The sequence below is a fragment of the Pleurodeles waltl genome, chromosome 12, assembly GCF_031143425.1.
Source record: "Pleurodeles waltl isolate 20211129_DDA chromosome 12, aPleWal1.hap1.20221129, whole genome shotgun sequence".
NCBI classification, from domain to species: domain Eukaryota; kingdom Metazoa; phylum Chordata; class Amphibia; order Caudata; family Salamandridae; genus Pleurodeles; species Pleurodeles waltl.
Window position 1 is genome coordinate 692535047 of NC_090451.1, and position 25020 is coordinate 692560066.

The following is a 25020-nucleotide window of genomic DNA, read 5'->3' on the forward strand; positions in this document are numbered from 1 at the left end:
TTATCCAAAGCGTCAGGCTTTCATCGATAGCAGCAGATATTTTTGACAAGCAGCAGACACTCATTAAGTGCTAGACATTCACCCATAGCGTTCAACAGTCTTCCTAAGCAGCAGCTATTTATCCAAAGTCGAAGACATTCATCCACTGAGCTCATCCACGCCAGGAGACACTCTTCCAAAACAGCAGACACTTATTTAAAGCATTAGACAGTCGTCCAAAGCGCTTGAAAGTAATTGTTAGCAGCAGGCACTGAAATTTAGTACAGGCACTGATCCTTATGAGCAGGCACTCGGTTGTAGCAGCAGGCACTCTTCCAAAGCAGACCATCTTGCAATGAATCCTTCAACTACTGCAACCAAGACAAATGTATCCAAACCTTTGATTAATACCAACAGTCATGGAACACAGACACCAGCTACTCTTTCAAACAACCATGCGCCACTAAATTACCTAGCAAAGTTCAAGTGTGTTTCCTTTGCATGACAAAAACCTGAAAGTCTGAACAATGAGCTCTGCTCCCTAAAATGCATACCATCTCCCAACTCTAGGCTTTGGAATGTCAAGCGTGTCCACCTCTGGATTCCTCTGAAGACTACATCCTATGTGATGATATGATATAATATATTGGGCTGTGTTGTGTTGTGTTATGTGTATTTGTGAAGTGCACTATCACCTGCGAGGGCATCCTGGCACTGAGCAGGTGTGTGTTTGTGTGTGTGCTTGGCCTTACTATGGTAGGGCTAGGCACACACACCACGTGAAAAAGGATTTGAATATCGCCTCCACGTCGCCTCACTCAGTGATGTAGGCTAGACATTGAATCTAAAATCACATTTTAAAGTAACCATTGAATTCAATAGCGTGTGACTCTGTCTATTTAAAGGGAAGCTAAGGGAGGTAGTGTCCAATGCTCTTCAAGAATCTAATCTCATCTTGTATCTCCTTTCTCTAGGGTAAATGTCAGAATTACCATGATAGAAACATCTTTTCAGAACCTTTAAGACAAGTCATAGGTTCCAAAGAGGTTAAGGGCCATCAGGTGTCCCAAATTCACCATTCGCCACAATGCGACCCATCACCATATTTTGGTGAGATTATGATGTGTCTACAGATAAGGCTTCTTTGCACTCTACCACAGCTCATCATTTACTCAAGTCTTCTATTCACTCATTAACTCACACACTCACTTGTTATGACTCACATGCAGTGGCCAGTGGCTGCAGGTATTGTTATAGCTCTTCCTTCCTTCACCCTTACTCACCGCTTCGCTTTCGCTCGCTATGGTGTCATCTGTGCTGTAAGTCCCATCACCAAGCTCTGCACTACCTGGGTCCTCTGAAAAGACAGAAAAGGACAGCAGTTCATTAGAACAGTGTGGAATAACAGCCACTGTGAGAAAAATAATATCCTTAACTTGTAATCATAGTTGTGCATTGTAGGCATCTTTGTTGCTTTTTCATTCAAGCACTGAATGGAGACGCTCAGAATACACCTAGTCAACGATTATGAAAAACTTTAAAGAGCTGGTCTTCTGTATCACTCAATCTAGCATTCCCAAATTATTTCTATCTTTATTTTATTGTGTGTATTTTTTTAATAACATGAATCTGGACCTAGGGAGTTAGAGTGCTTTAGATGAGCACTAGCTATAAAAAGAAAAAGGGCCTGATTTAGTTTGGTGTATGGGTTCATTGTTGCAAACATGACAGATGTATCATATGCCTTATTACAATCCTATATTATCTTATAATAAGGTGGACAGGATATCTGTCACATTTGCATTTGTGACGGAGTAACACATCTCTCAAACTCTAAATTTGGCTACAGATCAATCGATTTGCCTAGAATCACAGGCTGTTGAGCTGAGGCCATGATTCAAACCCACATTTACCAACTGAAGAAACATACATAACTCATGTATAAAGTGTTAGAAATTGGATCTTTGGTTGGCAGTCAGGTTAACCCCTGTCCAACCAAGGACCCTCACTCTAATCAGGGCAAAGAAGAAACACACCTGGTTAACCTCCACAGACCCCCTTGGTAGCTTGGCACGAGCAGGCAGGCTTAGCTCAAAAGCAATGTGTAAAGTACTAGTACCAACACACACAGTAATACAGTGAAAACTCTACAAAATGGACACCCCACCAGTTTAGAAAAATAGGCAATATTTATCTAAATCAAACATGACCAAAACAACAAAAATTCAACATACACAAGTCAAGATTTGAATTTTCAAAAGAATAAGAGTCTTACTCTATAGAAACAATGGAAATGTTGATTTTACACAAAGTACCTGGTTTGTGTCAAAAATAAAGCTGCACGGGCGAGACTTAGTTGGAAAAGTTAGCGATGTGTCTATTCCTTACTCGCAAGTGAGGCCGTGCATCATTTCTTCTCCGGTCGGGTTGGCAATGCGTTGTTTTTCTCCCTTGCAAGAGAGCGATGCGTCGATTTCCAGACGGGGCACCTCAGATCCGCACATGGACGGGATGACTTTGACACCAGGGACGATTCATGAGAAATCCGGTTGCACCGTTTTGGAAAACCGAGCTGTGTGGAGTTAGCGTTGTTATCAGCAGCCGCAAGCAGGTGTTGCGTGTCGTTTCCCTAGCCACGATGCGTAAATCTCCCAGCTGCGATGCAGGTGGAGCATCGATTTCAGCCGCAAAGCCGGTGGTGTGTCGTTTATCAGCCGTGTTGCAGATGGTGCGTCCAAAATTTCCCAGCACAACTTTCTGTGCATGGATTCCAGCTCTTGTCCTGCCAGCTTTACCTTTCAAAGGCCCAGGGACTGGCTAGGGCACCTCTTGGCAGGGCAGGAATCTCAGCAGGGAGTCCATGTGCTGGCAGAGAAACTCTTTGATGGCCCTGAGACTTCGAAACAGGAGGCAAGCTCAGTTCAAGCCCTTGGAGATTCTTCTCATGCAGGAATGCACAACAAAGTCCAGTCTTTGTCCCATTTACCAGGCAGAAGCAACAACTACAACATAGCCCAACAAAACACAGTCACAGGCAGGAGCAGCACTTCTCCTCAGCTCTTCAGCTCTTCTCCTTGGCAGAGGTTCCTCTTGAATCCAAAGGTGATCTTGAAGAAATCTAAAGTCTGGGGTTTTGGGTCCACTACATATCCCCCTTTCTGAAGTAGGCAAAATTCAAAGGAAAGGGTCTGTTGTTTACAGGATCCTGCCTTGCCCAGGGCGGGTCCAAGACATACACCAGGGGGTTGGAGACTGCATTGTGAGAGGGCAGGCACAGCCCATTCAGGTGTAAGTGACCACTCTTCCCTCCACCCTAGCACAGATGGTTCATCAGGATATGCAGGCTACACCCCAGCACCATTTGTCTCACTGTCTAGAGGGGATTCACAAACAGCCCAACTGTCAAACTGACCCAGACAGGGAATCCACAAACAGGGAGAGTCACAGAATGGTTTAAGCAAGAAAATGCTCACCTTCTAAAGGTGGCACTTTCAAGCTAACAATCTAAAAACTAACTTCACTAACATATGTATTTTTACATTGTGAGTCCAGAGACACCAAACTCCACATTTCTAGCTCCTCCCAAAAGGGATCTGAACTTTAAAGTTATTTAAAGGCAGCTTCCATGTTAACCTTTGAGAGAGATAAGCCTTGCAACTGTGAAAACCAAACTTCGCAGCATTTCACTGTTAGGACAAGTAAAACACGTCAGTACATGTCCCAACTTTAACATACACTGCACCCTGCCCATGGGGCTACCTAGTGCCTACCTTAGGGGTGCCTTGCATATATGAAAAGGGAAAGTTTGGGCCTGGCAAGCGGGTGCACTTGCCAAGTCGAATTGGTGGGTTAAAACTGCAGTGGCAGGTCTGAGCCATGTTTACAGGGCTACTTATGTGGGTGGCACAACCAGTGCTGCAGGCCCACTAGTAGTATTTGATTTGCAGGCCCTGGGCACCTCTAGTGCATTTGTACGAAGGGATTTACTAGTAAATCAAATATGCCAATCATGGAAAAACTAATTACACATACAATTTACACAGGGAGCATTTCCACTTTAGCACTGGTCAGCAGAGGTAAAGTGGTCAGAGTACCAAAAGAACAAGTTACTTACCTTCGGTAACGACTTTTCTGGTGGATACATTAGCTACCTGTGGATTCCTCACCTAATGAATACTCCCATGGCGCCAGCATTCGACGGAAATCTTCTTCCTAGCTTCTGCACGTCGACGAGGACGTCACTCTAGCCCACGCGACGCCGTCTGACGTCATAAGAGGTCCTCGCCGACGTGCCGACGTCAGTACCAACATTTTTTACGTGCATGAGAATAATAACCCAATGCAATGAAAGAGCAAGGCAACATCCCATAACATTGTAAATCACACAACATTGCAATAAAATGGCTGTAGATTTAATATAACTCTTTTTTTTTATAAAATCAAACAAACAAATATATACAAATCATGTATATACACAAAGATATATACATATATATACATATATACAAGTATCCATATATACAAAATCTATTGCAACCTTGAAGACCAAGAGGAGCGCACTCAAGGATTACTTGGTAAGACCAGAAAGGCAACGGAGAGGCGGGTGGGACCGTGAGGAATCCACAGGTAGCTAATGTATCCACCAGAAAAGTCGTTACCGAAGGTAAGTAACTCGTTCTTCTGATGGATACAACTACCTGTGGATTCCTCACCTAATGAATAGAGTCCCAAAGCAGTACCACGCCCGGTGGTGGGTGCCGAAATGGTCAAACCAAGAAATCCTGCAGCACTGACCGTGCAAAATGGCCGTCCCTTCTGACCTCTGAGTCCAAACAGTAATGTTTCGCAAAAGTGTGAAGGGACGACCAAGTTGCGGCCTTGCAGATGTCGACCACAGGAACACCTCTGGCCAAGGCCGAAGTGGCCGACTTAGCTCTGGTGGAATGAGCTCTAATGCCATCAGGAGGATCCTTCTTTGCCAAAGAGTAACAGATTTTAATGCAAAGAACAACCCACCTGGAGAGTGTTCTCTTGTGGACTGACTTTCCTCTCCTCTTGCCCACGTATCCGATGAACAGCTGATCCTCCAGCCTGAAATCCTTTGTTCTATCAATGAAGAAGCTTAACGCCCTCTTTGGGTCCAAGCGATGTAGTCTCTCTTCCTCCTTAGAAGGATGAGGCGGAGGATAGAACGTGGACAAAGTAATTGTCTGGGCCAAATGGAAAGGTGAAACAACCTTCGGGAGGAAAGCAGCCTTGGTCCTCAACACCACCTTATCCCCATAAAAAGTTGTATAAGGGGGTTTTACCGATAAGGCTTGCAACTCACTCACTCTCCTTGCAGATGTTATAGCCACCAGGAAGACTGTTTTAATAACTAAATACCTTAAGGGGCAAGAATGCATAGGCTCAAAAGGGGACCCCATAAGGAAAGTCAGGACCAAGGACAAATCCCATTGAGGCATAACGAATGGTTTTGGAGGATATTTATTTAGAAGACCTTTCAAGAATCTGAGAACAATAGGGGATTTAAATAACGATGGTTGGTCTGGAAGACAAATGAAGGCTGACAAAGCCGACAAATAACCCTTAATGGTAGCCACTGCACAACCTTTCTGCGCTAGAGACAGAGCAAAAGACAAAACGTCCGACAGATGAGCATGTAAGGGATCAATCTGTCTCTCTCCACACCACATAACAAATTTAGACCACCTATTAGCATAGATAGATTTAGTGGAGTGTCGCCTGGCCGCTAATATAACATCCACTACATCAGGCGGGAGAGAGAAGGAACTCAGGTTGCCCCGTTCAATCTCCAGGAATGTAGGTGTAGACTCTGGAGGTTGGGGTGTAAAACCTGCCCCTGCGACTGCGAGAGGAGGTCTGCCCTGAGAGGGAGACGGAGCGGAGGGCACAGCGAGAGTTGGAGAAGGTCGGAGTACCACACCCTCCTTGGCCAATCCGGAGCTATTAAGATGACTTGGGCCCGGTCTTGGCGAATCTTCCTCAACACTCGAGGAATCAAGGGTATGGGGGGAAACGCGTAAAGCAACTGGTCGCACCAGGTTATCTGAAACGCGTCCCCCAATGCTCCCTGCACCGGATACTGGAGGCTGCAGAATAACGGACAATGCGCGTTCTCCAGAGTGGCAAACAGATCTATCCGAGGAAACCCCCACATCTGGAAGATTAAACTGACTTGATCTGGATGGAGACGCCACTCGTGGTCGCCCGAGAATTGGCGACTGAGACTGTCCGCACCTACATTCAAGACCCCGGCCAGATGATTTACTACCAAGCAAATCTGACGGTCCTTTGCCTAGGACCATAGTCGAAGAGCTTCTCTGCAGAGAAGGTACGACCCTACTCCTCCCTGTTTGTTTATGTACCACATCGTGGTAGTATTGTACGTCAGGACCTGTACCGACTGACCACGAAGGGAAGGGAGGAAGGCCTTGAGAGCCAGACGTACAGCCCGTAACTCTAACAGATTGATATGAAACATCTGTTCCTCTGGAGACCAAAGTCCTTTGATATCCAGATCCCCCAGATGAGCTCCCCACCCTAGAGTGGAAGCATCCGTTATGACCGTGGCCACTGGTGGCGACTGCGCGAACGGCTTTCCTTGTGAAAGATTGTTGCCCGCAATCCACCACTTCAAGTCCACAGCAGCATCTCTGGAGATCTTGACCGCACCTTCTAGATCTCCTTTGTGTTGAGACCACTGCCTTCGGAGGCACCACTGAAGAGCCCTCATGTGCCAGCGAGCATGCGTGACCAACAGTATGCAGGAGGCAAACAGACCGAGCAGACGAAGGACCTTGAGGACTGGAACTACCGCTCCATTTCGAAACATTGAAACCAATTCCTGAATATCTTGAATCCGCTGAGGCGGAGGAAAGGCTCGATTCAATGTTGTATCCAGTACTGCCCCTATGAACAGGAGGCGCTGAGAGGGCTCCAGGTGAGATTTGGGCACGTTCACCGAAAAGCCCAGATCGAACAACAACTGGGTTGTTGACTGCAGATGATGCGACACAAGCTCCGGAGACTTGGCTTTGATCAACCAGTCGTCCAAGTAAGGGAATACTGCTATCCCCTTCCTTCTGAGCTCTGCCGCAACCACCAACATCACCTTTGTGAAAACTCGAGGTGCTGAAGTAAGACCAAACGGGAGGACCGCAAACTGATAGTGTTGCGACCCTACCACAAACCGGAGATACTTCCTGTGCGACTTGAGTATCGGGATATGAAAATAAGCGTCCTGCAAGTCGACAGACACCATCCAATCTTCTTCTGTGCTAGAGTCAGCATCTTGAACTTTTCCTGTTTGAGGAACCAATTCAAGATCCTCAGATCCAGGATCGGTCTCAACCGACCATCCTTCTTGGGAATCAGGAAGTACCTTGAGTAACAACCTCGACCCCTTTCCTGCTCTGGGACCAACTCCACCGCGCCCTTTGAAAGGAGGACTTGAACCTCCTGTTGTAGCAACAGGAGGTGTTCTTCTGAACAATAAGATGGGCGGGGCGGGATGGGGGGCGGAAACTCCCGAAAGGGAAGGGTGTAGCCTTTTCCCACAATACTGATAACCCAAGTGTCCGTTGTAATAGTCTCCCACTTGTGGAGAAAATGCCGTAAACTTTCCCCCTACAGGAGAGGAGTGAGTGGGAAATGGTGGAAGCCTAAGGCTGCTTTCCCTGCTGCACCCCTCCAGAGGACGAGGAAGAGGCAGAGTGCTGATGAGAGGCTCCTCTGGTGCGGGCCCTACCTCTCCCTCTAAATGATCTATAGGGGTGGGAAGAGGCGGTTTGCTGGAATCTCCCCCGAAAGGAAGAGGAGGAAGAGCCACGCCCAAATCCACGAAACCTCCTGAAAAACCTGGAAGAGGCAGAGGAAGAAGGAGCTTGCAGCCCTAACGATTTGGCTGTGGCCCTGCTCTCTTTATATCGCTCCAAGGCCGAATCTGCCTTGGCTCCAAACAGTTTGTCCCCATCAAACGGGAGGTCCAATAGGGTCGACTGCACGTCCGCAGAAAACCCTGAATTACGGAGCCAGGCCTGTCTCCTTGCCACCACAGCCGTGCCCATTGCCCTAACCACCGAGTCGGTCGTGTCCAGCCCAGACTGGATAATCTGGGTTGCGGCAGCCTGGACGTCCGAGACAACATCCAAGAGTCCCTGGGGAAGCTCCGTAAATGAAGATGAAATATCGTCCATAAGAGCATGGATGTATCTCCCCAGAATGCAAGTTGCGTTGGTGGCCTTCAACGCCAAACTGCAAGATGAAAATATTTTCTTGGATTGTGCATCCAGCTTTTTGGAGTCCCTGTCTCCAGGTACCGTCGTGAAAGATCCAGGCGCTGACTTCGATGAACAGGAGGCTTGCACCACCAAGCTCTCCGGCGTAGGGTGTCTAGAAAGAAAGCCAGGGTCAGATGGTGCAGCTCGATATCTCCTGGCCACAGCCCTATGAACCGCCGAGGAAGATACTGGCTTCTTCCACACCTCTAACACCGGATCAAGCAAAGCCTCATTAAACGGCAAGAGAGGCTCCGCTGCAGCAGAGGCCGGATGCAGTACCTCCGTCAATAAATTCTGCTTCGCTCTGCCACCGGCAAAGGCAGGTCCAGAAAGTTAGCTGCCTTCCTTACCATAGCGTGAAAGGTAGCAGCCTCCTCCGTATACTCCCCTGGAGATGAAAGGTCCCACTCAGGGGAAGTATCCAGCCCACTGGCCGTATCCAGACCATGCAGTCCATCACCAGAGTCCTCAACCTCTCCTTCCTCCAGGACTCGTTGGTACTCCTACTCTTCCAAAAGACGGAGAGCACGCCTCCTCGAATGTAGTCTCTGCTCGATACGCAGAGTCGACATGGCCTCCGCCGAAGTGGAAGATCGGCGCCGATCTCCAGAAGTATCCGACGCCGCGTCCGGCGCCACAGGCAGCTTCGGCGCCGATGAAGGAGCAGGGCGAAGAGATCTTGGAGCCGATGGACCCACCGGAGTCACAGGACGAAATCCTGACGTCGACGGGATGGAAACCTCCGGGGCCAATCCCTCTGAAGCCACCGGAGCCGCCACCAGCGCCGACACCGGCGCCGAGCCCACATTCCCAAAAGGGAGAAAGGGCATAAAGGGTGCCAGCCGTAGAGGCGCAGGATCACTCAATGAAAAGGCCAAAGGCCCCGAAGGACCAGCCGGAGCACCTCCTGGAGCCATCTGTTGAAAGATGGTATACATCGCATTCAGAAATGCTGTACTATCGGCTCCAGGGGTGGGAAAAGCCGGATACTGGGGTGCCTGGATCGAAGGCGACCCCGACGCCGGCCTCGACGTCTGCGACGCCGGAGACAACACAAGAGGCTGCATCACCTCAATCACAGACACCTGCCCAGGCGAAGTCGGTGACTCCGGAGAGGGCAACGGCGTCGATGGATGCGGCGTGACCGTGGGACTGACCTCCCAAGTCCTCCGATGCCGAGCCGAAGGCGACCTCGAACGAGTCTCCTTGCTGGAATGACGCTGTGAATCTCTACAGCGCCGGGAGTCTCGATGACGCCGATGAGACCTTGGCGAAGAAGACTTTTTGTGATGTTTTTCCTTTCTCTTCGACTTCGCCATGAATAGTTTAGCCTCACGTTCTTTGAGGGCCTTCGGATTCATGTGCTGACAAGAATCGCAAGTCGCGACGCCGTGGTCGGAGCTCAAACACCATAGACAGTCGGAGTGAGGATCTGTAACGGACATCTTGCCCCCACACTCTCGACAGGGCTTGAAACCCGACTTTCTCTGAGACATTATTACCGCAGAGAAGAACTACGCAGCAGAAAATACACTGTAACTACGAAAGTAACAGTAGCTCCCTCGAAGATAACCGTTTCGAATGACGAGGACCTCTTATTGCCTGTATGACGTCAGACGGCGTCGCGTGGGCTAGAGTGACGTCCTCGTCGACGTGCAGAAGCTAGGAAGAAGATTTCCGTCGAATGCTGGCGCCATGGGAGTATTCATTAGGTGAGGAATCCACAGGTAGTTGTATCCATCAGAAACAGCGAAACAGAGTCCAGCACACAGTCAACAAATGGAAGCGGAGGCAAAAAAAGAAAGGGGAGACCATGCCTAGGATGCCAGGCCAGGTCTAACACAAAGTTGTTAACTAAGATTTCAATCACAAGCATCAGCTTTTATGCAAACCGGTGAAGAGAAGCAAGATGCTGGGGCTTATGTACAATGGAGCCTTTCCGTGTCAGATTCTGACAATCTCAAACCCCAATACTGAAATAATCAGTCACGGCTCATGTCTCACAGAAGAGGCAGTGTGGGGGTGGGGGTTGGGCGGGGGGTCTGGTGAGAATAAAAAAATTAATAAATAAACAAACAACTCCTCTATTGTGCTTTGCTGCTCCTCTTCTCTCCTCCGTCGCTGCAGGCAGGCACAGGTTCCCAGCCTGCCCTGCGGCCAATCCTGACGCTGCTCAAAGTAGTGTCAGGATGGGCTGGGAGTGCCCAGTCAGGGCGCTCCCTGGCAGACTGGGAGCCGGTGCAGGCTCTCGCCAGCCCGGCAACTGTGTTGCTGGGCTGGTGAAAGCCTACTGCCCATGTCTGTTTACCCGGCCCCAGGCGGCCGGCCAAACACACATGTGCTCTGAAGGGGAGTGCTATGCACTCCCACTCATACCTCATCACCCCCCTGGCCCGCCCCTTTATGAGGAGACAATAATAAACATTGTTTATTATCGTTTCCTTGTAAAGGTTTGCAGCTGCCGCTGATGGCAGGAGGGCGACGCCCCTCCACCCTAATGGAGGAGCCGCCCCTGTAATTAATACAATCAGAACAACGTACTTTGGCACTACAAAGTTATCGAAAGGCGACAAAATGTAGCTTTACATAACAGCCAAGTAAATTAATGAATGCATACATACATAAATAATTTACATGGTAGACAATTCATACCAAAGAAAGGTGTTGACGACAATTTAAAACCAAGGAATATGACATGACTGACATAATTATGATGTATTTATGCCATATACCTTAATAAACCATGAGAGAGCATTAGAGAGCGAAGGAGGTCAGTGTAGGCAGGACTCACACTTGAAGAGAGGGTTTTACACGTAACTAACCGATGTTACCAAAAAGTTAAATCACATAAACTTGGGCTAGAAGCCCCTATAAAGCTGATCTGTACAGAACAGAACCCCTAGATTTTCGAATAGTGCTATGGAAGATTGTGAGATACACTAGTGTTAGTCAAGAACAACAATGATAATGAGTTGGGCAGCCGAGAAAAGAAAATTAATGACATTTACAGGAATAAACACAAAGAACAAGTTACTTACCTTCGGTAACGCTTTTTCTGGTGGATACACTAGCTACCTGTGGATTCCTCAACTTATGAATTCTCCCATGCGCCAGCATCCAACGGAAAATCTTCTTCCCAGCTCTCCACGTCGACAAGGACGTCACAATTGCACGGCTCTATGCGACTCCGTCTGACGTCACCGTGCCAGTAAGAGGTCCTCGCCGGTGTGCGGACATCAGTTTCACCCATTTTTTACGTGCCTTTGAGGCGAACAGGTGAAAACCGACCTCACAATAGCTCAAATGAATACATATATACATAAAACCATAATGATGCAATAAAATTATAACCATCATTTATATATACACAAAATTACCAACCTATGTACACATGTAAAATTAAAATCTTGGTATGACCAGACAGTCAACAAGGAGCTGGGTTTAACTGTAAGGATAACTTGTTCTTCTGATGGATACAACTACCTGTGAATTCCTCACCTTATGAATAGAGTCCCAAAGCAGTACCACACTCAGAGGTGGGAGCCTGTCTGGTTACACCAAGAAATCCTGCAATACAGACCATGCAAAATTGCCGTCCCTCCTAACCCCCAGGTCCAAGCAATAAAGCTTTGCAAAGGTGTGGAGGGACGCCCAAGTTTCTGCCTTGCAAATATCCACCACCAGAACCCCTCTAGCCAGTGCCGAAGTGGCAGACTTAGCCCTGGTCGAATGGACTCTAATACCCTAAGGGGGAAAAGGGGGAACCTTCTTTGCCAACGAGTAGCAAACCTTGATACAAAGAATGACCCACCTGGACATCGTTCTTTTATGAACCGCTCTGCCCTTCCTCTTTCCAATATATCCCACGAATAGCTTATCTTCCAAGCAAAAGTCTTTCGTCCTCTCAAATAAAAAAAACTGAGAGCCCTTCTGGGGTCCAAACGATGGAGCATCTCTTCCTCCTTTGAGGGATGAGGAGGAGGGTAAAAAGATGGAAGGGTAATGGTCTGCCCCATATGAAAAGGAGTGACATCCTTTGGTAGGAAAGCCGCCCTGGTTTTCAGCACCACTTTATCAGGAAAGAATAAAGTAAAGGGAGGCTTACAACAAAGAGCCTGAAGCTCACCAACACCTCTAGCCGACGTTATAGCTATCAGAAAAACCATCTTAAGAACTAAATATCTTAATGGGGAAGAATGCATGGGTTCGAACGGTGAACACATTAAAAAAGTTAAAACGAGATTCAGATCCCACTGAGGAATAAGAAAAGGAGTGGGAGAAAATTTATCAGTTAAACCCTTTAAGAATCTAATAACAATAGGCGATTTAAACAAGAAGGGCTGATCCGGAAGGCAAAGAAAGGCTGACAGTGCCGCCAAATAGCCCTTAACAGCAGCAACTGCACAACCCTTCTGTGCTAAAGCTAATGCAAACAACAGAACATTGGATAGATGGGCCCTCACATGATCAACTTGCTTCTCTCTACACCAAGCCACTAATTTTGCCCACCTGCTGGCATAAACAGTCTTAGTGGAGTGTCGCCTGGCCGATAAAATAACATCCACTACCTCTGGTGGGAGAGAGAAAGAACTCAGGTTGCCCCATTCAATCTCCAGGCATGAAGGTGCAGGCTCTGGAGGTGGGGGTGTAGAACCCACCCCTGCGACTGCAAGAGGAGGTCTGCCCTGAGAGGGAGATGGAGCAGAGGGCACAGTGAGAGTTGGAGAAGGTCCATGTACCACACCTTTCTTGGCCAATCCGGGGCTATTAAAATGACATGAGCCCGATCTTGGCGAATCTTCCTCAGAACCCGAGGAATCAAGGGCATGGGGCTGTAGGAAGTTGGCTCTGTATATACTATTTGAAAGTAAGAAATAGTGTGCACAGAGTCCAAGGATTCCCCTTAGAGGTAAGGTAGTGGCAAAAGTAGATAATTCTAATGCTCTATTTTGTGGTAGTGTGGTCGAGCAGTAGGCTTATCAGAGGGTAGTGTTAAGCATTTGTTGTACACACACAGGCAATAAATGAGGAACACACACTCAAAGACTTACTCCAGGCCAATAGGTTTTTATATAAAAAAATATATTTTCTTAGTTTATTTTAAGAACCACAGGTTCAAGATTTACAGTTAATACTTCAAATGTATGGTACTTCACTTAGATACTTTAGGAATATTGAATGAATGTATTATCACATACAGTCTATTTTCAAAGTGGACACAGTGCAAAAATCAACAGTTCCTGGGGGAGGTAAGTAAAGGTTAGTTTTGGAGGTAAGTAAAACACTTGCAATTCTCAAGTTTGGGGCATAGGCATCCCACCGTTGGGGGTTCAAGGCAACCCCAAAGTTACCACACCAGCAGCTCAGGGCCGGTCAGGTGCACAGGTCAAAGAGGTGCCCAAAACACATAGGCGCCTATGGGGAATAGGGGTGCTCCAGTTCCAGTCTGCCAGCAGGTAAGTACCTGCGTCCTCAGGGGGAAGACCAGGGGGGTTTTGTAGAGCACCAGGAGGGACACGAGATGGCACCCAAAGTACACCCTCAGCGGCACAGGGGCGGCCGGGTGCAGTGAGCAAAGCAGGCGTCGGGTTTCAGGTAGGAATCAATGGAGGGACCAGGGGTCATTGTAGCGGTGCAGGCAGGCACAGGGGGGGGCTTCTAGGGACAGCCACCACCTGGGCTAGGCAGAGGGTTGCCTGGGGGTCAATCCTGCATTGAAGTTCGGTTCCTTCAGGTCCTGGGGGCTGCGGGTGCAGTGTTGGTTCCAGGCGTCGGGTCCCTTGTTGCAGGTCAGGGGGAGCCTCTGGATTCTCTCTGCAGGCGTCGCTGTGGGGGTTCAGGGGGGTCGTCTCTGGTTACTCACGGGCTTGCAGTCGCCAGGGAGTCCTCCCTGAGGTGTTGGTTTTCTGCAGGTCGAGGCGGGGGCGTCGGGTGCAGAGTGTGAAGTCTCACGCTTCCGGCGGGAAACGTGAAGTCTTTGGAAGTTGCTTCTGTGTTGCAAAGAAGTTGCAGGTTTTGAATAGGGTTGCTGTTCACAGGAGGTTCTTGGTCCTGTAGTCCAGGGCAGTCCTCTGAGGCTTCAGAAGTCGCTGGTCCCTGTCGGATGCGTCGCTGGAACAGGTTTTTGAAATTAGAGACAGGCCGGTAGGGCTGGGGCCAAATCAGTTGTCGTCTTCCTCCTTCTATGCCGCTTGTAGGTCAGCAGTCCTTCTTCTTTCTTCAGGTTGCAGGAATCTGATTTCCTGGAATCTAGGGAACCCCTAAATACTGAATTTAGGGGTGTGTTTAGGTCTGTGAATGCAGTAGCCAATGGCTACTGTCCATGAGGGTGGCTACACCTTCTTTGTGCCTCCTCCCTGTGGGGAGGGGGGGCACATCCCTAGTCCTATTGGGAGAATCGTCCAAACTCAAGATGGAGGATTTCTCAAAGCAGGGGTCACCTCAGCTCAGGACACCTTAGGGGTTGTCCTAACTGGTGGGTGACTCCTCCTTGTTTTTCTCATTATCTCCTCCAGCCTTGCCGCCAGAAGTGGGGGCAGTGGCCGGAGGGGCGGGCATCGCCACTAGCTGGGATGCCCTGGGGCGCTGTAACAAAAGGGGTGAGCCTTTGCGGCTCACCGCCAGGTGTTACAGTTCCTGCAGGGGGAGGTGAGAAGCACCTCCACCCAGTACAGGCTTTGTTCCTGGCCACAGAGTGACAAAGGCACTCTCCCCATGTGGCCAGCAACATGTCTGGTGTGTGGCAGGCTGGCAGGAACTGGTCAGCCTACACTAGAAGTCGGGTATGTTTTCAGGGGGCATCTCTAAGATGCCCTCTGGGTGTATTTTATAATAAATTGCACACTGGCATTAGTGTGCATTTATTGTGCTGAGAAGTTTGATTCCAAACTTCCCAGTTTTCAGTGTAGCCATTATGGAACTGTGGAGTTTGTGTTTGACAAACTCCCAGACCATATATCCTTATGGCTATCCTGCACTTACAATGTCTAAGGTTTGGCTTAGACACTGTAGGGGCATAGTGCTCATGCACATATGCCTTCACCTGTGGTATAGTGCACCCTGCCTTAGGGCTGTAAGGCCTGCTAGAGGGGTGGCTTACCTATGCCACAGGCAGTGTGAGGTTGGCATGGCACTCTGAGGGGAGTGCCATGTCGACTTAGTCATTTTTTCCCCACCAGCACACACAAGCTGTGAGGCAGTGTGCATGTGCTGAGTGAGAGGTCCCTAGGGTGTCATAAGACATGCTGCAGCCCTTAGAGACCTTCCCTGGCATCAGGGCCCTTGGTACCAGGGTACCAGTTACAAGGTACTTACCTGAGTGCCAGGGTTGTGGCAATTGTGGAGACAAAAGTACAGTTTAGGGAAAGAACACTGGTGCTGGGGCCTGGTTAGCAGGGTACCAGCACACTTTCAAATCATAACTTAGCATCAGCAAAGGCAAAATGTTTGGGGGTAACCATGCCAAGGAGGCATTTCCATACAGGGGGGAAATGAGTTAAGCAACTGGTTGCACCAAGAGATCTGAAATGCATCCCCCAAGGCTCCTTGCACCAGATACTGGAGGCTGCAGAATGACGGGCAGTGCACGATCTCTCGAGTGGCAAACAGATCTATCCTTGGAGAACCCCACATCTGAAAGATGTGTAGGACCATATCCGGATAAAGACGGCACTCGTGATCGGCCGAGAAATGTCGACTGAGAGAGTCGGCACGTACTTTGAGCACCCCGGCCAGATGATTCGCTACAAAGTAAATCTGATGGTCCTGAAGCCAGGACCAGAGTGGCAGAGCCTCTCTGCAGAGAAGGTATGACCCACTCCTCCCTGCTTGTTTATATACCACATCACATTAGTGTTGTCCGTCAGGACCTGAACTGACAGACCGCAAATGGATGGGAGCAAGGCCTTGAGAGCCAGACGTATCACCCGCAATTCTAACAGATTGATATGAAAAGTCTGTTACACTGGAGACCAACGACCCTTGATCTCCATGCCCCCAGATGAGCTCCCCACCCTAGGGTGGAAGCATCTGTCATGACTGTGGCCACCGGAGGCAGCAGTGAAAACGGCCTTCCTTGAGAAAGGTTGCCATCCAAAGCCCACCATTGTAGATCCGCTGTAGCGTCTCTGGAGATCGTTATTGACTCCTCGACATCCCATTTGTGTTGAAATCACTGCCTGCAGAGGCACCACTGGAGAGCCCTCATGTGCCAACGTGCATAAGTGACCAACTGAATGCAAGAAGCGAACAGACCGAGCAGGCGTATGACCTTGAGGACTGGAACAACCGCTCCATTTTGAAACATTGGAATCAACGCCTGGATGTCATGAATCCACTGAGGCAGAGGATATGCCCGATTCAAGGTTGTATTCAGTACTGCCTCTATGAACAGGAGGTGCTGAGAGGGCTCCAGGTGAGACTTAGGCACATTTACCGAAAAGCCCAGACTGAACAACAACTGATTTGTCATCTGCAATTGATGCAGCACGAGCTCTGGAGACCTGGCTTTGATCAACCAATCATCCAGGTAAGGGAATACCGATATTCCCTTCCTTCTGAGACTTGCTGCAACCACTGTCATCACCTTCGTGAAGACTCAAGGTGCTGTAGTAATACCAGACGAAAGGACCACAAACTGGTAGTGTTGCGACCCCACCACAAACCGGAGATACTTCCTATGCGACTTGAATATAGGGATATGAAAGTAAGCATCCTGCAACTCGACAGACACCATCCAATTCTCTCTGTTCAACGCCAGAAGTACCTGTGCTAGAGTCAACATCTAGGATTGGTCTCAATCGACCATCCTTCTTGGGAATCAGGAAATATCTTGAATAACAACCCTGACCATAACAACCCTGACCCCTTCCCTGCGCTGGAACCAACTCCACTGCACCTTTTGATAACAGGATTTGAACCTCCTGCTGCAACAATAGGAGATGGTCTTCTGAACAAAACGAGTGACTGGGAGGGGAGCTCATGAAAAGGGAGAGCATATCCTTTCCTCACAATGTTCAAAACCCAGGAGTCTGATGTGATCAACTCCCACTCATGGAGAAAAAGACGTAATCTTCCCCCTACAGGAGAAGTATGGCTGAAAATGGGCAGAAAACTAGGGCTGCTTCCCTTGTTGTTGTCCTCCGGAGGAAGAGGATGACGCAGGGTGCTGCTGGATGGCCCCTCTTGTCCTAACCCTCCCCCGCCCTCTAAAGGATCTATAAGGGAGGCTGGTAGGCTGTTGGACTGTGGACTGGGGTCCCCCACGGTAAAAGGCTCCATGCCCAAACCCCCTGAACCTCCAAAAGGACCTGAAAGGGGTAGTAGTGGAAGCCTGCAGACCCAGAGACTTTGCTGTGGCTCTAATATCCTTTAGTGCTCTAAGGCAGAGTCATCTTTAGCACCAAACAGTTTGTCCCCATCAAAAGGCAAGTCCAAGAGAGTAGCCTGGACATCCGAGGAAAAGCCAGAGGACCTCAACCATGCATGCCTCCTGGTAGCAATAGAGGTACCCATTGCCCTGGCCACCGAATCTGTAGAATCCAGACCAGACTGGATTATCTGCTTTGCTGCGGCCTGAGCATCTGACAAAAGTTCTCAAAATTGTCCTTGCACCTCCTCCGGTAGGTCCGGAACCATAGCCCTAGCTGAATCCATCAGGGCGTGCACGTATCTACCTAATACACAGGTAGCATTTGCTGCTTTGAGGGCCATACTACAAGAAGAAAAAGTCTTCTTCGCTGACTGCTCCATCCTCTTGGATTCCCTGTCCGACGGAATCACAGGGAAGGAGCCTGAAGCAGACCATGTGGAACAAGAGGCTTGAACAACCAGACTCTCCAGGGTAGGATGTTGCAACAAGAATCCCGGATCCCCAGGAGCTACCCTGTATCTCCTTGCCACAGATCTGTTGATAGCTGGTGATGACACAGGCTTCCTCCATATTTCTAAGATAGGCTCCGTAAAAGCATCAATAAACGGAAGCAATGGATCCGCCGAAGTAGAAGAAGGATGCAGGACCTCAGTTAAGATATTTGTTTTGACCTCTGCAGCAGGCAACGGAAGATCCAAACAATTTGCTGCCTTCCTGACCACAGTATAGAAAGAGGCTGCCTCCTCTGTAGACTCCCCTGGTGATGAAAGGTCCCATTCCGGGGAAGTGTCTAGCCCACTGGCCGAATCAAGCCTTCCCCCAAGGGCTCTACAATCTCCCCTTCTTCCAACAACTGCCTCTGGTACTCCTCTTCCTCCAAAAGTCTTAAAGCCTTTCTACGTGACCTCAGCCTGGCCTCTAACCTTGGCGTCAACATAGAATTAGCCGATGTCGATGACACCGGCTTCAGAACTGAAAGGCGCAGACCAGGAGAAGAAGGATGACTTTGGTCTAATCCAGAGCCATACAGCGCAGGAGCGGATCCCAATCGGTGCCGTGGTCACCTGAGGCTACATCATCGGCGTCGTCTGAAAGCGTGATGACACTCGCATCGCAGGTCTAAAAGGCAACGTCATCGGAACCGCAGGTCTCTGAGGCAACGTCATCAGCGCCGAACCGCACCCTCAGCCGGATAGAAGGACATAAACAGTGCCGCCTTGTAAGGAGCCAGGGAGCCCACAGAAAACACTAAAGGACCCGTGGGACCAGCCGGTGCACCAGCAGGGGCCATAGCATTAAACATAGAAAACATGGCAATTAAAAATGCCACCGGATCTGCTCCTGGAGCCAGGAAGGCAGGATAGCGCTGTTCCATGCTGCACTTTCACCTATTGAGCATCCAAATCTTGCGCCACAGGTGAAAAGCGATGACTCTCTGGAGGTGCGACGACCTTGAAGACTGACGGCGCTGGAGAAGCCTGAGGGCTCTGAGGTTGTGGAGTCACAGTCGGACTAACCTCCCAGGTTCCACGGTGCCGTCGAGATGGAGACCTGGACCTTGAACGGCTCCGAAACGAACAACGCCGGGAGTCATGACGATGTCGCCTCTTGTGCTTCTTAGAGAAAGCACAAAAGGGTAGTAAGGGTGCTTCGTAGACGAAGTGTGGGAAGACGACCTGTGATGGCTCTTATGTCCTTTTTTCACCTTAGCCAAAAAGAGTTTGGCCTCCCTCTCCTTCAGAGCCTTTGGATTCACGCTCTGGCAGGATACACACTCCTTGACGTCATGCTCGGAGCTCAAACACCAAAGGGAATCATCATGAGGGTCAGTGACAGACATGCGACCTCCGCACTCTCAACACAGCCTAAATCCTGACTTCCTAGAAGGAGAAATTGTAACCAGAAACAACCTTGTAACCAGAAACAAGATGGAACACCTTCAACAGTAGCGAGAGCTAGGACAAAACCGTTAGTGTCGAAGGCACGGAAAACAGGGAACTGACATCAGCACGCCGGCGAGGACTTCTTATTGGCACGGTAACGCCAGATGGAGTCGCGTGGAGCTGTGCAATTGTGACACCCTCGTCGACGTGGAGAGCTGGGAAGATTTTCCGTCGGATGCTGGGGCATGGGAGAATTCATAAGGTAAGGAATCCACAGGTACTTGTATCCATCAGAATGATTGTTCACGTCAGAAGACAGATCACTAAGGAAGACAGCACCATATAATTTTCGCAAGCCTATATCCTTTTCATAAAACCAACATGACCTAAGCAATAGGATCCATAACATATTTAACAGAGAAAAGAATTTTCGAATATTTTTTGATGTTTCAATGGCAGATGAGTGATAAGAGGACTACGCCATACCAACTTCCTTCTGATGTTTTTTTATGATCCTTTCGTTGTTCGGCTTGGAATGGGGATCATATATTTTCCACCATAGACGCTCCAGCACCTTATACTGGCATATAGATTTCTGAATGCCACACAAGAGAGGTAGTGGACTTTACTGATAGTCCTATGTCTAGGGCATTCATATTTCCCTTACTGTGGTCATTGGAGGCTTTTTGATGCATAGACCATTCATAGAAGGTGCCTGGAGAGTGGTGAGAGCATTCATTGTTACGTCTGGCTCAACAATGAGAAAAAATGGCAGAGGTTTTCTTCTTGGGAGGGGGGTGCTGAACTCAGGGAGGCGCTTTGTTTAGCAAGTACTTACAAAGATTGCGATTTTGAAGCAACTGCTGAAAAGTTCATTGTGTGTCCAGCCTTCAGGAAACAATTAAAATGTCAAGCTACCTCTTGCGATTAATGTTCCTGCTAGGGAGAGAGAGATGGGAGTTTTGTCTAGCCAGCCTTGACTCACCATTAGGTAGCTCAGAGGGTTAATTTGCCTGTTGCAAAGAACAGGTCTGTATTCTATGTGGACAGTTGAGGTGGTTAGTAAAGCCAGCCTTTACACACTCTTTAAAACAAACAAATGTATGTGAGAGGGGCTTTGGGCACATTTGCTGGGTGGTAGTGAGTGAATCCGAGGAGGTGGTCATGGGAAGATTGGGGGAGCCAAAAAAAAAAATTTTGCACCAGGGCTAAAGCCAGCCCTGGCAGGGGGTAAGGGTTACACGCACAGATAGATTCATACTCAGAGATCCCACGAAAAGTGACAGCTTACTTCTGGAGGTTTTTTTAGATTGTACTTTGCACCACCGGTTTGAAAAGAAGGAGAGCAAGCCAATAGAACATGCCCCCTCCCCTGCAGTCTAGTCTCAGCAGTCATAACTGGTGAAGTGGAATGACTCTTCTTTATTTTCCTGATTCATTAATTATAGTGGTAACAAGGAAAACAAGCATTTACAATGCAATAGGTCTCGCATATTTCAAACAAGTTAACAAGCGCGGCCCGTCATTTAGGGCAGAAGGACACACCCCCCACTTTATGCCCCTCATGAAGAGTGTCTGTCAGGCTGAACAAAGGTCAGCCTGACAGACACTCTTCATGTTCAGGTCAGGCAGCCAGGAGCAGACATGCCTGATTTGCGCTGACTCCTGGCTGCCTGAGCTGAACTTTGCTGGGCTGAGGAGGTCACAGCTCCTATTGACGTGATCTCCTCGGCTCTGCAAAGGTGCCTCAAGGCCCTCCACTGGGTGACGAGGAAAGCGTCACCTATTGACTTTGACCTGACGCTTCAGGTTTAAACCCTGAAGCGCCCAGGGCAAGTGTCAATCAGTGACACTTCATCACAGAGTGGGGTGGGGTCAGCAGTCTCACTGACCCCATCCCACTCTGTGATGAGGCTGGGACTGCTGCCTTCCCTCATTGGCTGACCTTAGGGAAGGCAGCAATCCCAACCCTCCTGGACCTCCGAGGCTGAAGGTAAGTGTGTGTGTGATCTTTTAAAATGAATGTTTGGTGCTTGCAAGCATGTTTGAATGTTATGAGTGTTGTTAATGGATGTGCGTGCGTGTGTGTGTGTGCTTTCCGCCCAACCCTCCCTCCTAAAGCTGCCGGCCGCCAATGCAAGTTAATTGTCTTCTTTTGACAACAGGGCCCACAAGCAAAAACGAAAGAAAAATTAAGTGGAAACTAAGAAAAGATGACTTAACAAAATAAAAGAAAGTTAGTTTAAAAAAATAAAACTTTTCAATTTTGCCTGTATGCTGGGCACGTTGCCAGACGTGCCTTGATGAATAACTATGCTGTAAAGAAGAGTGTCACGCAAACCAACAAATTGTGAGCAGCAGATCTAAGCCCTTTACTGAGCACAACAGTGTCTCACATGCTAGACGCATACACTAGCACATGCACTCGCAGGCTCAACCATAAAAAGGAGAATCAGTATGGCTGGGAAGGTCAAAGGAGACATAACATAATATAAGATATTAACATAACAACACATAGCATAATATAATCTAACATAACTTAATAACAAAACATAGCATAACATAACAATGTAAGACAGCATAAGATAACTTAACAACATAGCATAGCAACATACTATAACATAGCATAACATAACGTAACATAATTTAACAAGGACTAACATAACGTAATGTAACGTAATATAACAACATAACATAGGATAACATAACATACCAACCAAACAATATACCAACTAAACATAACATAACATATCATAACAGACAGAACATAAAAGCATTTTACTTTCCACAGATGGCTCCTCTATAGACTCACGAAGCAGAGTGACAAACAGAAGCCATCAAGTGGAAAGTGGGCACTGAGCGAGAAGACTTAACTAACATGTTTTTAAACACAGAATTCACACCTTGCACGTTTATATGACAGAGTTTTTATACAATGCATGTTTGCCAATTAGTTGGCGACTTAGGGCTTCTTTGTCACTGGGCAGCATCAGAGTGTTAGTGGCTACTGTAGGAGTGCAGAGATCCCAAGTGGCTGCTTTGCACGTTGTTCAAGTGGGTTTGGGAGCAACACCATGAGGGCAATAGATATTTTAGTAACACAACTCTCCAACAACAGATGGCTGTCTTTCAAACAGTGTTTGCTTTGGAATCAGATGCATCAGTCGTGAAGAGTTGCATCACTTGTGTAAGAAGATGAGTTACTTACCTGTAACTGTGGTTCTCCAGTATTGGTATCTTTCATAGATTCACATGCTTGAATCATTCCCCGTCGTCGAAGTGGGAATCCCACGGTACATAGAAAGCAATAAATATAATATATATATTTTTTTTTTCATTGAAGTCAATAGGAAAAAACACCTTCAATTGTAGAACTATCAGCCTCTTTAGAAAGAGCCCAAAATTCAGCCAATCAGGCGTGACCACCCCTTTAGAACCCTCAGCACAGAGGCTCAGTCTCTCAGATTTCTCCGCACTAGAGATTACAGGAAAAAACCAAAGGAGGTGAGCCTCCCTGGGGAGGAGGGTGGGTCGCATGTGAATCTATGAAAGATACCAATACTGGAGAACCACAGTTACAGGTAAGTAACTCATCTTCTTCTCCAGTATTGGGGTTTCTTTCATAGATTCACATGCTTGAATCAGAATAGCCAGCAGTAAGAACAAAAGTTTGAATCCTGTAACACCAATAGTATGCCTATGTATAATGCATGCTATCTGAATCTATATAGGCAATTAACATTTGCAAATTAATCGCTAACCATATTAGCTATATAAACTATCTATATATACACATATATATATATATATATATATATATGTATATATATATATATATATATATATATATATATTACATATACCTATACCCACACACATGAAAACTATGGGCCTCATTATGACCCTGGCGGGCGGCGGAGGCCGCCCGCCAGGATCCCGCCCTCCATTATACCGCTCCGCGGTCAGAAGACCGCGGAGGGTATTATGAGTTTTTCCCTGGGCTGGCGGGCAGTCTCCAAAAGACCGCCCGCCAGCCCAGGGAAAAACTCCCTTCCCACGAGGATGCCGGCTCGTAATTGAGCCGGCGGAGTGGGAAGGTGCGACGGGTGCAGTGGCACCCGTCGCGTATTTCAGTGTCTGCAAGGCAGACACTGAAATACTTTGCGGGGCCCTCTTACGGGGGCCCCTGCCGTGCCCATGCCATTGGCATGGGCACGGCAGGGGCCCCCAGGGGCCCCGCGACCCCCCCCTACCGCCATCCTGTTCATGGCGGCTTTCCCGCCATGAACAGGATGGCGGTAGGGGGGGGTCAGAATCCCCTCGGCGGCGCAGCGAGCTGCGCCGCCTTGGAGGATTCTAAGGTCAGTGGAAAACCGGCGGGAGACCGCCGGTTTTCCCGTTCTGACCGCGGCCAAAGCGCCGCGGTCAGAATGACCAAGGGAGCACCGCCGGCCTGTCGGCGGTGCTCCCGCCCCCGTTGGCCCTGGCGGTAGAGAACCGCCAGGGTCAGAATGAGGGCCCATATACTTTAAATTACTCTTCAAACAATACACAGAGGACGGAGGGTAAGAGGTTATTGGCTCACCTTATGCAAATAAATTACGCAATACCGCTTGTCCTACCGCAGCATCCACCTTGTCAGAAGCCTCTAGGCAGTAATGCTGGGTGAAAGTGTGAGCACGTGTACATGTTGCCGCCCTGCAGATCTGGTTCAGAGGGACTCCAGCGAATAGAGCTGTTGAAGTGGATACGGCTCTAGTGGAATGCGCTCTGACACTGGATGATAATGGCTTCCCTGCCAACTGGTGGCACAACTGTATGGCGGAAGAGATCCAGTGCGCTATAGTCTGTTTAGTAACTGCTTTACCCTTGTTGAACTTTCCATAGCTGATAAATAATTGTTCAGATTTACGGAAGCCGCTTGTCCTTTAAATATAAAATTTTAAACAGCGTTTAATGTCTAAAGAATGTAGAGCTCGTTCTGCTGCCGTTTGCGGATTTGGAAAAAATGTTCTAAGAACCACCGGTTCATTTAGGTGAAAAGATGATGGGACTTTAGGTATAAACTTTGTATTAGTTCTCAAAATGACCACCTCTGGCTTGAATTGGAGGAAAGGTGGAGAAATTGTGAAGGCTTGGATATCGCTGACTCTCTTTGCCGACGTCAAGGCCAGAAGTAGGGCTGTTTTAAAAGAGATGAACTTGAGATCCACTCTATGAATGGGTTCGAACGGATGTTTCATTAATTGGGAGAGCACAATGTTCAAATGCCATTGCGGTGCAGGACGATGAATTGGTGGAAACATTCTAAATAAACCTTTAAGAAATTGTTTTATTATTCTGGATGACCATAGTGAAGGTGACTGAGACGTCCGTCGGAAACGGGATATGGCCGCCAGATGCACCCTAATAGATGAATGTGAAAGACCGGATTTAGCCAAATGCAATAAATATGGCAAAATTTGTTCAGGAGATGACCTTAGAG

The 25020-nt window shown here is 48.3% G+C and overlaps 1 protein-coding gene across 2 annotated transcripts in view; it reads right to left on the reverse strand.

Moving 5' to 3' along the window:
* The window catches only part of LOC138266850 (chloride channel protein ClC-Kb-like), a 436514-nt gene that overhangs the window by 109399 nt on the left and 302095 nt on the right, over positions 1-25020 (reverse strand). For both annotated transcript variants that reach the window (XM_069215547.1, XM_069215546.1), the window contains exon 18: positions 1263-1336. In XM_069215547.1, the coding sequence (XP_069071648.1) occupies positions 1263-1336 (74 nt within the window). The remainder of the gene's footprint in view (positions 1-1262; positions 1337-25020) is intronic.